Here is a 14,333-nt window from a genome sequence, read left to right as displayed (position 1 = left end):
ACCCTCTCCCTTAAAACCCACATCCTTTCATTTTTCCCTCTCCTTCCTCCCTTCCTGACGAAGCAACTGCCAGTTGCGAAAGCTCGTAATTCTGTGTGTGTGTGTTTGTGTGTTTTGTTCATGTGCCTGTCTGCCGGCGCTTTCCCGCTTGGTAAGTCTTAGAATCTTTGTTTTTAATATATCTTGGTAGTTCCTTACACAAAACTAAGGCCAACCATCTGCCTCATCCTCTCATTAAAATTTTGTGTATTTTCGTATAGGTTTTTTCTGTATTAAGCTGTCATCATTATAAAATAATCCTTGACCAAATAAATTACTAATAAATGACATGGTCAAGAATTTATTAGGTTGTTTCTGCTTTCAAGTGAAATGAAAATGGGTGAAACAATAAATATTATGAGGAAGTGCTTTTTTTCATGTCTATCACTCTGTCACTAGACAGCAAGAACCAGAGTACAGAATGTGTGGTAAAAATCAGTAAATAGCTACTTCTAACAGGAAACCTCTTGTAACCAAAGTTTCCTTTTACTCTCGAGTTTATTCTAAGCCATCGATAAAAAGTGTTACTTACTACGTTTAAAGTTTCATTAACTGAATTCTCTGTTTGTGCTTACCGGAAAATAGTAACAATATTAAAAACAAGGAAATTTCTGATGGCCTGCAAAATTATATTTATCATGTGAAGATGGCCTGAGAAGCTGGAGGCCAGTTCATGACCAAATAAATAGAATTTTCCAAAATATTACGAAGTGTTCTCCTTTTTAGTATTATTTTTAAAGTTTCATTCAATGCCACTAATGAAACCAAGTGAGCTAACTGGTATCTAAATGCTGGAAAAAAAACTACTTTCCTTTCCTTTGCTTTGGTGATTGAATTCTATTGAAGGATTTATGCCCCTGTGAGACAGTAAACTTGATAAAGACCGGTTACTCTCAGTACTATTAGTGAAATATATGTAGTTAAACACTAAAACATATATCTTCACAATGTACACTTCTGTAGTATCACTGGGTTGTGACTGTGGATTTATTTCAATTATTGCAACTTGTGACAGAAATAAGTGTAAATAACAGAAAAAAACTCACTGAAAACTTAAATTATCATATTAATTATTGTAAAGGCGATTTTGACCTTTCCTTATTGTTTAATTTTGTGTCACATGTTGTTCCCCACACCACATGACCTATGTTGTGCCTGCACTCTCGACATAACGCCGTGTCATGACTGCATCTCTCTCCTCCCCCCCCCCCCTCCCCCCTCCTTATACTAATGAGCTTCCATATAATGTGCTCACCATGTTTTCAGACATTCTCCACCTCATCCCTCTGGGTGTTTTACCCAGACGTTGAATTTGGACTGATGTGTTGCAAGGTCCTAAAGTTACATGTCCCATGACCTTCCAGCTTCTGTTCTTCAGGATTAACAGTTTTGACCTTGGCTAAGATGGGGTATACTTTTCCATTTCCCATTGGTCAGGAGCATTTGTTGCTGGGTACATGTAGTGTTTTTGTGTGTGGAGCTGATAGCCTTTAAGAGATCCACATTTTACTAAACAAATTGCACTTGATCATGTTTCACTTTGTAGTAACTCAAAGAACAGTCTCCATACTACACGTAGCACTGTTGATCAGACCTACTGCTGAATAGTGTTCTTTCTTTGGTTCCTCTGAGGAAGAATCCACTCTTACTTCATCTCTGCATTGGTCATAACAGATTAACACACAGTTTTGCTTTTGTAATGGGCCATCCCTACATTGAGCTTATGGAGCCTTATAAACAGTAGTTAGACATCCTGGTGGAATGCCTTGTCTTCGTGGCTCTTCATGCTAAGCAGGGTCTTCTGAATTATTTGCCTCTGATATTGGCTGGTGCCCCATGGATTTCGAACTGGTCCCCTGTTTTCTCCTTGAAAGTGGTTTTTATTCACAGATATAATGTTTTAAATGATGGGCAAGTTGCTTGAGGTCAGGGCAGCTCCCACTGTGTGCAAAGTCTGAAGACCCTAGATGCTAGGCCAGCTTCCTTGGCATGCCTTTTACATTGTTTCAGTTGCTTTCAAATGAGATTCGCTCCTTCTTTCTGCAATTCTCTATTTTCCATTTTAGTAGTAGTAGTAGTAGTAGTAGTAGAGACAGAACACTCACCTGGCCCCCACTCTCTTACTGACCTGATTATGTCTCTCACATTACTTTATAAATGTTGACCCAACTGATATCTACTGTGTTTTCAGCCTCCTCATATATACTGTAATGAATCTCCCGGCTGGAAGGCTTTCCTTACTGTGTAACTATCTTCACCCTTAATCAGGTTGACGAAGTATCAGATGTGGGTGGTGTTTATCTGGGTGCAAATGAGTCCTGGCAGATTGTTCATCTGCTCTGTCGTACATATTGGCCTGACCCATGTATTTGAGTCACACTTAAGTTCTCAGCTCGGTTTTTAATATTGCTTTCGATGCCTTGATTTTTCTTGATTTGGACAAATTTTTAGTTTATGTGCCTCTAACTCAGGATGAGCTACCTCTTGACAGAGAGACTGCCTTCCCCCCCACCCCCCCCCCCCCTCTCTCTGTCTCTGTCTCTGTCTCTGTCTCTGTCTCTGTCTCTGTCTCTGTCTCTGTCTCTGTCTCTGTCTCTGTCTCTGTCTCTGTCTCTCTCTCTCTCTCTCTCTCTCTCTCTCTCTCTCTCTCTCTCTCTCTCTCTCTCTCTCTCTCTCTCTCTCCCCCTCTCCCTCCAGCTGCCCCTTCCTCCCAATTACCCTTTACACCACCACCTCTGGGCCCCACCTCTCCTCCTTCCTGCTTACTCGAATGGGAAGTAAGCTTAATATGTAGTGCAGAGGGAAGTAAGCATAATGCGTAGTGTAGTGGGAAGTATTCCCCTGACATGCTGCAGTAGGGGGGGAATGCCCGCCAGGCAGTTGTGTTAAGGATTGATCATGCTGTATAATAAACATAAACATTAAAAGTTCTCGTGTTAGTACATAATATTTACAGTAGCATAACAAAAATTTTTCATTCCATAACATTTGATTTGTGCCTGTGTGTGTGTGTTTGTGTTTTTTTCAGTTTATGACACAGCAATAATTGAAAACTACTTACTTTTCAGACCTTTGATCATCACTGCCCATGGGTGAACAATTGCATTGGAAGAAGAAACTATCGTTTCTTCTTTATGTTTCTTATATCTCTCAGCATGCATATGACAAGTATATTTGCTTTGTGTTTAATATACGTTTTGAAAAACAAGGAGAAGCTAACTGAAGTTCACACTGTTATATCGTATCCTTTTTTTAATATTTAATGTATCTGCTGGTTTCATTGTTCTGTTGCTTTGGAGAAACCATTCCTAATATCGCTAAGATTTGAATTAAATTAAGATAACATTTTGTCTTATTGGTTCCTTTAATTCTGAAATTTGGGATTTTCTTGGTTGCTGATTAAATACGGTTAATTTGGTTCATAGGAACTATGTCATAAACATTACATACTTCATTTCTAAATACACTGTCATTGCAAAAACTCACAGCCACTTTTAGTGATTCCAGCTTCAGTTATTGTCTATTGTCCTTTTCACTTTATCAGCGGTGTTGTGAATAAGTTGTACTGTTTCCTACAGAGGTTATGTAATACGCTATAGACATGGGACACAGCACACTTTTTTTTCTGAGGTATACAACACTTTTTGAGAGACGTGCACAATCAAAACACTAAAACATCAACTTTGTAGTACCTGGTTAATTTCAGATGGTGTGAAAATATGAAAATTTTGTATCAGTAGCTAAGTTGAAAATAATAATTTACTAGTCTTCGTGAAGGAATTAGTGCAGTTTTTGGAAAGAGTGGACAGTGCAGAAAAGTTGTTTTGGAGAACAAAAAAATTTGAATTCATCTGTCAAACACTGGAAACTCCAGGTAGGAATATCAATAATGTAAGAAAAGATAAATTGCTATGTATCATAAAGGTAACATGCTAAGTTGCATGCAGGCACAGTTAAGACACTTACACGCAAGTTTTCGGCCACAGCCTTTGTCGGAAAAAGACACACACAAATAATTCATTCACACAAACAAGCACACCTCATGAACACATGACCGCAGACTCCTACATTTGGACTCAAGCTACCGGAGTCGGTGGTAATGTGTGTATGAGATACGCTTGTTTGCGTGAATGAATGTTTTGTTTTTCTGTTCTTCTGATAAAGGTTGTGGCCGAAAGGTTACATGTGTCTTCTAATTGTGTCTGTCTGCAATTTAATGTGTTGCGTTTATGTTAAGGAGCAGTCTAGCATTTCCTACATTGTTGAATTCATTTCTCTTACGTTATTTACTCTGCAAATTGTGGGGTCTTGTGCTAGTTGAGTGTACATACTTCATCTTTGGCAATGAAAAAGGCTATAAATTAACTTGAAGGTGTGTTTATATGAATTATTTTTCTTGCTGAGCTAACCTGTTTCTTGTAATTTTCAGAAAAACCTTTTGATGGACACAGTTTTATGCTGTGGGTTATAGCAATGGTCGTATTGTTTATATACTGTCATCTAAAGATATTATAGTATTCATTTTCTCCTGACTGTGTGAATTTTGATGATACAGCTGGTAGCTGTATGTTGAAAGAACTGTGCGTCAAAGATATGAGACATTTAACATTTTTATGAGTTGTATTATTGTAAGTGTCCTTTCAACTCTCCAGATAGTTTTTGGAAAAACTTATTTTCTGGTTGATCAGAGGTGAAAAGAGTTAAAGAAACACACAGATCAGTGTGACTGAGCTGGGGAAGTTGTATTGTCAGCATTTCAAAATGGTACAAATGGCTCTGAGCACTATGGGACTTAACTTTTGAGGTCATCATTCCCCTAGAACTTGGAACTACTTAAACCTAACTAACCTAAGGACATCACAAACATCAATGCCCGAGGCAGGATTCGAACCTGCGACCGTAGCGATCGGGCGGTTCTAGAATGTAGCACCTAGACTGCTCGGCCACCCTGGCCGGCTGTCATCATTTGTAGTGGACTTGGATTCATGTTATTATGCTTATTAACACTATCTTGTTGTAAGATAAAATTATTTTCATTTAAATCTATACATGGGAAAACACACTGTTATGTGACAAAGTGTACTTAGGCACCATTGTTTCCAGTTCACACCTAGGTTTTTCTCACTCACATATGTATGCGTTACGTTCATCAGTACTTTGTTGTCCCTTATTCCCTCACTGAATTGCAAATTGTGCATTCCAGCCCATCGTATTATGTAGCCATAAACAGATACTGACTCGCATCTGTACTTCAGGCTTCAAATTACCGATCACAATTTGGCTGCAGCTCCATTTGTGCTAAGTGTAATTTTATAAATACAAGGGTAAAATCAAACAGTGGAAAATACAGGATGGAATAATGACAGTATTATGAAAAGTGTAGTTGCTATTTACTATATAGCAGAGATGCTGTGTTACAGATAGGTGCAACAGAAGTACGGTCAAACAAGCCTCTATCGGAATGAGACCCCCCCCCCCCCCCCCCCCACACACACACACACACACACAGAAACTGGGTCGTGGTTGTAAGGAGGAGATTGGGCCAAAAAGGGGGAGGGATAGCAGGGTAGATGTGGAGGACAGTAAAGTGCTACTTGCAGAAGCATGCAGGGGCAAGATGGGGAGAGGGTAGGGCAGATAGGTGTACTCGGGAGGTTAGACGGAGAGCAAAGGGGGTGGGGGTGGGGTTCATCAGCACACCGTGTGTGTGTGTGTGTGTGTGTGTGTGTGTGTGTGTGTGTGTGTGTGTGTGTATGTGTGTATGTGTCCAGGCTATATATTCCTGGAATGGGAACAGGGAAGGACATAGGTGGGTAAAGGACAATGACTAATGTAGCTTGAGGCCAGGAGGGTTATGGGAATGTTGGATATGTAGCAGGTAGACTTCCTACCTTCGCAATTCAGAAAAGCTGATATTGGTGGGAAGGATCCAGATTGCAGAGGTTGTGAAGCAGACTGCCCAACATGATGATCTTCATTTCAGTTACGGCTTCAAAGCCTGTGCCATCTACATCCTTCCCGCCATGATCAGCTTTTCTGAACTGTGCAGGGCGGAACCCTACCTACATTATATCCTAATGTCAGTGGGAAGGATCCAGATGGCACTGGCTGTGAAGCAGGCTTTGAAATGAAGCAGATTGCCCAACACGACGTTCATCATCATTTTGATGACTGCTTCACAGCCAGAGCCACCTGCAACCTTCCCACAGACACCAGCTTTTCCGAATTGCATTGGTGAAAACTCTCCCTACAATCTATTCTACATTCTCGTAACTCCCCTGGCCTCAACGTTTGTTAGTCATCGCCCTTTACCCCACCTATTCCCTTCCCTTCTCCATTCAGTACTACACAGCCCTCTGATCCACCAGCGTGCACAGTCTTTCTACTTTTCTCCTTTTCTGCTGCTGTCCCCTCCCGACTGCACTTAGCTGCCCTACTCTCTCCCACCTCGCCCTGTATGCTTCCACAAGCAGCACTTGACTGTCCCCCACCCTACCCTGTTACCCGTCCATGCCTATCTGCGACTCAGCATCTCTGCTGTATGGTGAGTAGCAACTGTCCTTAGTCAAATAAAAGTGTAATAAGCATGTACTTTAAATATAGAAAGAATATAGTGCTTCCTATTAGGAACTCGGGAAACTTATGTTATAACAATTAATTTGTTTGATCTTGCAGACCATAAAGCAAAATCTGCTTGATTCCTCTTCACATTTCATTAAATTTTGTTTGTTATGAGTAGGCATTTAGAACAAAGGCAGATTAGAGGCAAAATCAGTGGAAGAGCAAATACAACTTCAGTCAGTTAAAAGCAACAAAATGCTCATTTCTGATTACTGATTTTAGTTCTGTGTTATTCCTTTGTGTAAATAAACTGAAGTTCCCATATTAATGTAGAACAAACTATCAGCTGTGAATTCTCCTATTTGAAGCTGTGTATTGATATGTGCAAATGCTGTGTGTGGATTACTGTGCTGATTACTGCATTTGAAATATCTGTACTAAAGTTGATAAAAAGCTCAAGCTGGTGGCTGCTGTCTAGCAATTGCTACACAGAACATTTATTTAAATTCTCAGACAGGGCAATGAAACTCAGTTAAACACTTCGTGAGATTCTCAAGAATTGAGATTTTTGTAGAGACTTTTCAGCAAGACAAATTCCCATCCCTAGCAAATACATTGTGTATTCTGTTCTATATTTTCCATTCATTTGATTTCATTTGGCAAGAAGTCACTGTGGCTAGCATTAAAAAGCAACACATTTCAGAATAATTATTACTCTGCAGCAGAGTTCCCAGCTATGTGCATAGTTTTAATTTGCCAGAAAGTTTGAAATTGGCGCATACTATGCTACAGAGTAAAAATTCATCCTGGAAACAATACCATGGTCTGGGGCTAAGCTAGGTCTCCGCAGTATACGTTCTTCCAGTAGTTCTAGTCCCACAATGTATGCAGGATAACTTCCTTGAGATTTGAAAGGTAGGGGTTGCTGAACTGGCAGAAGTAAAGCTGAGATCTTGGGTTGTATGTCATGCTTGGACAGTTAAGTTGTTACAGTACTTGCCTGCAAAATGCACAGGTCCCAGGTTCAAGTCCCATTTCAGCACACTGTTTTTAATCTTCCAGGAACTATCAAATCAGTGCATACTCTGCTGTAGTGTGAAAATTATTGTTCAATGTTGTCTTGTATCACCCTCTTGTTATTGTTTTTAGAATTATGATACATTTTTCACACCTTTGTTAAGACTTTTTCCTTTGTTCCTTGAGTTCTGAGTAGCAATTGACACAGTTGTGTACTTCAAGTGAATAGTGAACAAAATACAAGGTTATAGAATATATAATGTGTGTTGACTTTGGGGGATAACTCAGCATGTTATTTTTAACCTGCTAATGTACTTATTCCTGTCTCAAAAGTTTCAAAACCTAATCTGTTTTCTTTCTTGTAGTTTTACACGTTTTCGAAAATGTATCACTTTGGCAACTCATCCCATGTTTAATTAGAAAATATAAGGAGATATTGTAGGTTGAAGTGGGTAAAAGGTATTATCCCAAGATAACTGTGGCTCATTGCTAATCTCTGTTATAACAAATATGAAAATTTTCTATTTGAACATACAAATTAAAAGGTAGATAACGTTGTTGTTGTTGTTGTTGTCGTCAGTCCTGAGACTGGTTTGATGCAGCTCTCCATGCTACTTTATCCTGTGCAAGCTTCTTCATCTCCCAGTACATACTGCAACCTACATCCCTCTGAATCTGCATAGTGTACTCATCTCTCGGTCTCCCTCTACGATTTTTACCCTCCACGCTGCCCTCCAATGCTAAATTTGTGATCTCTTGATGCCTCAGGACATGTCCTACCAACCAATCCCTTCTTCTAGTCAAGTTGTGCCACAAACTTCTCTTCTCCCCAATCCTATTCAATACCTCCTCATTAGTTATGTGATCTACCCATCTAATCTTCAGCATTCTTCTGTAGCACCACGTTTCGAAAGCTTCTATTCTCTTCTTGTCCAAACTAGTAATCGTCCATGTTTCACTTCCATACATGGCTACACTCCAAACAAACACTTTCATAAACGACTTCCTGATACATAAATCTATATTCGATGTTAACAAATTTCTCTTCTTGAGAAACGCTTTCCTTGCCATTGCCAGTCTACATTTTATATCCTCTCTACTTCGACCATCATCAGTTATTTTACTTCCTAAATAGCAAAACTCCTTTACTACTTTAAGTGTCTCATTTCCTAATCTAATTCCCTCAGCATCACCCGATTTAATTTGACTACATTCCATTATCCTCGTTTTGCTTTTGTTAATGTTCATCTTATATCCTCCTTTCAAGACACTGTCCATTCCGTTCAACTGCTCTTCCAGGTCCTTTGCTGTCTCTGACAGAATTACAATGTCATCGGCGAACCTCAAAGTTTTTACTTCTTCTCCATGAATTTTAATACCTACTCCAAATTTTTCTTTTGTTTCCTTTACTGCTTGCTCAATATACAGATTGAATAACATCGGGGAGAGGCTACAACCCTGTCTCACTCCTTTCCCAACCACTACTTCCCTTTCATGCTCCTCGACACTAATAACTGCCATCTGGTTTCTGTACAAATTGTAAATAGCTTTTCGCTCCATGCATTTTACCCCTGCCACCTTTAGAATTTGAAAGAGACTATTCCAGTCAACATTGTCAAAAGCTTTCTCTAAGTCTACAAATGCTAGAAACGTAGGTTTGCCTTTTCTTAATCTTTCTTCTAAGATAAGTCGTAAGGTCAGTATTGCCTCACGTGTTCCAACATTTCTACGGAATCCAAACTGATCCTCCCCGAGGTCCGCATCTACCAGTTTTTCCATTCGTCTGTAAAGAATTCGCGTTAGTATTTTGCAGCTGTGACTTATTAAACTGATAGTTCGGTAATTTTCACATCCGTCAGCACCTGCTTTCTTTGGGATTGGAATTATTATATTCTTCTTGAAGTCTGAGGGTATTTCGCCTGTCTCATACATCTTGCTCACCAGATGGTAGAGTTTTGTCAGGACTGGCTCTCCGAAAGCCGTCAGTAGTTTCAATGGAATGTTGTCTACTCCGGGGGCCTTGTTTCAACTCCGGTCTTTCAGTGCTCTGTCAAACTCTTCACGCGGTATCATATCTCCCATTTCATCTTCATCTACATCCCCTTCCATTTCCATAATATTTTCCTCAAGTACATCGCCCTTGTATAAACCTTCTATATACTCCTTCCACCTTTCTGCCTTCCCTTCTTTGCTTAGAACTGGGTTGCCATCTCAGCTCTTGATATTCATACACATGGTTCTCTTCTCTCCAAAGGTCTCTCTAATTTTCCTGTAGGCAGTATCTATCTTACCCCTAGTGAGATAAGCTTCTACATCCTTAAATTTGTCCTCTAGCCATTCCTGCTTAGCCATTTTGCACTTCCTGTCGATCTCATTTTTGAGACCCTTGTATTCCTTTTTGCCTGCTTCATTTACTGCATTTTTATATTTTCTCCTTTCATCAATTAAATTCTATATTTTTTCTGTTACCCAAGGATTTCTAGCAGCCCTCGTCTTTTTACCTAATTGATCCTCTGCTGCCTTCACTATTTCATCCCTCAGAGCTACCCATTCTTCTTCTACTGTATTTCTTTCCCCTATTCCTGTCAATTGTTCCGTGACGCTCTCCCTGAAACTCTGTACAACCTCTGGTTCTTTCAGTTTATCCAGGTCCCATCTCCTTAATTTCCCACATTTACATATAATATAAAAATCACACTAGAGTGGTGTTATAAATATGTTTTTTGTTACATTCTGAAGTGTGGTGTGGTGCACAAAGGATCCTGTCACCTGGGACAGTGATATTGTGTTTCTCTCTGAATGTGTTTCCCACGTGGATCCTGATTCTTGGAGCAAACTGTGCATTCTTGTGTCAGATTGCTTTTCTTTTCTGCCAGTTTAATGACTTCTGGGAAATGTCTTTGTGTCAACTGAAGAGGGTGGGGCATTCATCTTGGTCAGCTTGACTTAGGAGAAATGACACTCCCTTTGTATTTATCAATTATTTTTTTCTGATAGGTTCAACCTAAGTTCCTCTCATTGTGTCTTTGTAGTCAGTAACAAGCATTGGCTTTTTTAGTCTCACCATATCCATAGTGTGGACAGTTGAAAGAAATAACATGTCGTCTTGTATTTCTAATGTAGTGCTAGAACTTTTCCTCATCTTTCAACTGCAATTTTGCTCCTGTGCTATTTTTTATTTCAAAGGGATTGTGGCATCTGTTTTGGGGTTCTTTTTTACTGTTAAACAACTATTGATGGACTTCAAAATTAGGAGATCTGTTTACTGTGGGCAAATTTTTCAGGAGTGGTATTAAAAGTATCAAAACAACGTGTGATGACATTGGAAAAATCAATGAAGTCTGCATCCAGCTGTGTCTCTTTCCCCCATATAAATAATCAGGGATCACATGTATCCGCTAGAAGATTCACAAAGCATGTAGAATTTTATCCCAAATCTCACCCTTTTCATTGGGATATACTGTACCCAACCCAGTTGTCCCTTGTACAAAAATAGACTTTCGTCCACCGTAATGTCCCATTGAGGAACATCGGAAATTTGAATTTTTTTCAAAGTGCTGTTAAAGTGGCCAGATTTGTTCAGCTTAGGATTTGGGTAATTTGCATCACCATACACTTTATCAGAAAAATGAAGGTACTATTTGAGTTGGCGGCAAAACCTCTTGTAAATTATTACATCATAGAAAAATGGAGTTGATATTCTTGCCTGCTACATCCAAAACATATGCAATTCAGGTTTCTGAACAGCACTTCGCAAAATGGTTAGAGCAAGGAAAATGTGAAGATCTTGACACAGTAGCTACAAAACATTACATCAGATTGTTGAAACACATTGGCTGATATGTTTAGCTGTTTCCACATGTATCATTTCAGTCAAGTCTCTGTCAAAAAAGTTTAAAGATATTTGGAGTTCACTATCAGCAAAAGGAATCATACTATGGGGATTATCAGCAAACAGAAATCTTGGTGGAGTGCAATCAGTATTTTGATCCACAACATTCCGCACTGTCACCCGAGACCAATTTAGATCTGTGTCTTCCTCACCAGATTGCGAAGCAGGGATACATTCATCACTGAAATAATCACTATTCATTTTAGAAGACTACAGGCAGAAATAATACTGCAACAGCCACAGCAAAATGATAGAAGACAACTTCGTAATGTTGCAACAACTTCACAAGCACAAGCCAGTAGCAGTAAACTGTAACAAAACGTGAAACCGCAAAAAATGCCAACTAGTGACAGAAGAGGAGCTTCAAGGATTATAATCTGGATGCTGGTGCTAATTAGTGGCAGTGGCAGTTTATAATCGGGATGTTCATGCAGGGATGCATAAAATGTGGAGGCCAGAGTTTTCTCTGGGTAATTATTTAGGAAGTCAAGATGCAGAATATTCAGATGTAAATACAACTTAATGCATATCCTGGGGGAGAATTACAAAGCCATTACTGGTCACAATATATGTAAATGACCTTGTGGATGACACCAAAAGTTCAGTCTAGCTGTTTATCAATGAAGTTCAAGGTATCACGGATGTGGAGTGACATGTGCAGAGGGTGATGCATGATTTATGGGCTGGGAGTTGACTGTCTACAGAAATAAAATTAATGTATCTCACATAAATAACTGGAAAGATCCATTATTATTACATTACACTATCAGTGGTCAGTCAGTGCAAAGTGGTATTAATAGTAAAATATTCAGGTGTATGTGTGTTGTGTGTTGTGTGTGTGTGTGTGTGTGTGTGTGTGTGTGTGTGTGTGTGTGTGTGTGTGTGTGTGTAGTGCTATAAAGTAAAACTGTTAAAGTAATAGCAGGCAAAGCAGAGTTTGAGATAAATTGTGTGTTGTGAAGGGTTTACTGTTGATGTTCTAGAACACATTTAACTAAGAAGTATCCAGCAACTTACCATTTTTTCTCACATATATACTATGGAATGATCATGAGTGGCAGATAAGAGAAATAAAGAGATAGAGTGGCTACCCTCCCTGTTTACCTTTCCCCTGTTGCTTCATAACCTGCGTTATGACTAACTGAATGAACTTTCCCTTCTTTTTTTCATCTCTCCTCCCTAATGAAGGAACAAAGTTCCGAAAGCTAGGATAAAAATTTTCTGTTCCGTTTTGTGTATCTATCGGCTGTACTGAGCTGAGGTAAGTACTGGCCAGCCTCTCTCTCTCTTTGTTAGTATTTGTTTCACATCTTTATATGAGATTTTCCATTAATCATTTAGATAAGAGAAATAGAACGTCATACTGAGGCTTAGTGTTTGTCATTCTTTCAGTGTGCCATTAGCAAATGGAATAGGAAAATAGGGTGGGTAGTAGTAATAGTACCACCACCACCACCACCACCACCACCACCTCCTGAAGTACCCTTTCCACACACTGTAACATGTCTGGTGGTGGTGATTTGTGTGTGTGTGTGTGTGTGTGTGTGTGTGTGTGTGTGTGGTGTGTGGTGGGGGGGGGGGCTGTTAATAATGAAATAAAATGTTTAATTCACTTATTATCACATATTTATATTCTGTTTTATGGAGTTGACAAATACTTTAGTGAAGTAAAATTATATTGATCAAACAGTTCCCCTATGCAATACTTATAGCCAAACTGTAAAGTTTAATCCATTGAAAGAAAAACTATTTGCACTATCTCACCATAATATTTGACTCTGTGGTTTTTGTGTAGTAGTGTATGATTCCTTGTGGAGTATGTCTGGGCTATTGGAATTTTCATGTACTGCATTTCTGTCATAGTGTTTGAAGGTCTCTGGTGACATTTTTTCTGATTTTATGAAGAAATAGGTCAGTTTATCACACTTAATCATTCTTAGGACATGAATGCGGGTAATTTGGTTTGCTGACCAAACATTATTGATGGTTGCAGTGTCAAGTTAATGTTAGGATTTTGTGTTGATAGGTGTGAAGAATGGAGTGAAGTTTAAAACTTGGACGACAATTTAAAATACGCGCAGTGGGATCAGTTTACTGTATTTTGTGCTGTAAACTGTTTGGTTTCTTAGTTAATTTTCAGGCCCAGACAGTAGTCTTTAGGTACTATTAAGAGTTCCTAATGGCCCCTAATAGTGCTAATACATTTTTAGCAGATACTCTCACAGCCATTAGTACATTCATTGGTTTATCAGTAATTTGCTAACGGGCAGGGCACTTCTACATGATGTGCTTCCAGCATTTATGGAATTTTATGCAGTGTGTGTCCATTTTATCAATAACACTCACTTTTATACTCCCTGTGTTTTACTTTCTCTTTGCTTAGCCCTTTTTATCAGCTATTGTTGACTGCAATTTTCTTCTACTGCACCACACGTGGCAGCACACTGGTAAGATAGGGGCTCACATTTGAGAGGACAAGGATTCAATTTTCCAGTGTAGGTTTTCTGTGACTTCCCTAATTTACGTCAGGCAAATGCTGAGATTGTTCCTTAAAAAAAAAAAAAAACCAGCAGCCAGTTGCCTATACATTCTTCCCTATTTAAATCTTTGTGATCCATGTCAAACCACCTTCCATTGTTGTTACGCAGATGCCCTTGTATTTAACAGGACATTAAATGTAAACTTCCTTCCTACATTCTGTCCAACTTTGCTTGCTGCCTCTGTGTGATACATTTTGCTGTGTCCCTTTTCCCTCCTCCCTGTTACATGCTTATAACTGCTTTGATTGCTCATTTGGCCAATAGCACAAAGCAGGAGTTAATTA

At 39.2% G+C, this 14,333-nt stretch overlaps 1 protein-coding gene across 2 annotated transcripts in view; it reads left to right on the top strand.

The window, feature by feature from the left end:
• LOC126274831 (palmitoyltransferase ZDHHC8) overlaps window positions 1-14,333 on the top strand; it is a 269,181-nt gene that overhangs the window by 106,589 nt on the left and 148,259 nt on the right. For both annotated transcript variants that reach the window (XM_049977144.1, XM_049977145.1), the window contains exon 4: window positions 3,108-3,280. In XM_049977144.1, the coding sequence (XP_049833101.1) occupies window positions 3,108-3,280 (173 nt within the window). The remainder of the gene's footprint in view (window positions 1-3,107; window positions 3,281-14,333) is intronic.

The sequence above is a fragment of the Schistocerca gregaria genome, chromosome 1, assembly GCF_023897955.1.
Source record: "Schistocerca gregaria isolate iqSchGreg1 chromosome 1, iqSchGreg1.2, whole genome shotgun sequence".
Lineage (NCBI taxonomy): Eukaryota > Metazoa > Arthropoda > Insecta > Orthoptera > Acrididae > Schistocerca > Schistocerca gregaria.
The sequence above is the reverse complement of the archived record's forward strand: the minus strand, read 5'-3'. Positions and strand labels throughout refer to the sequence as shown.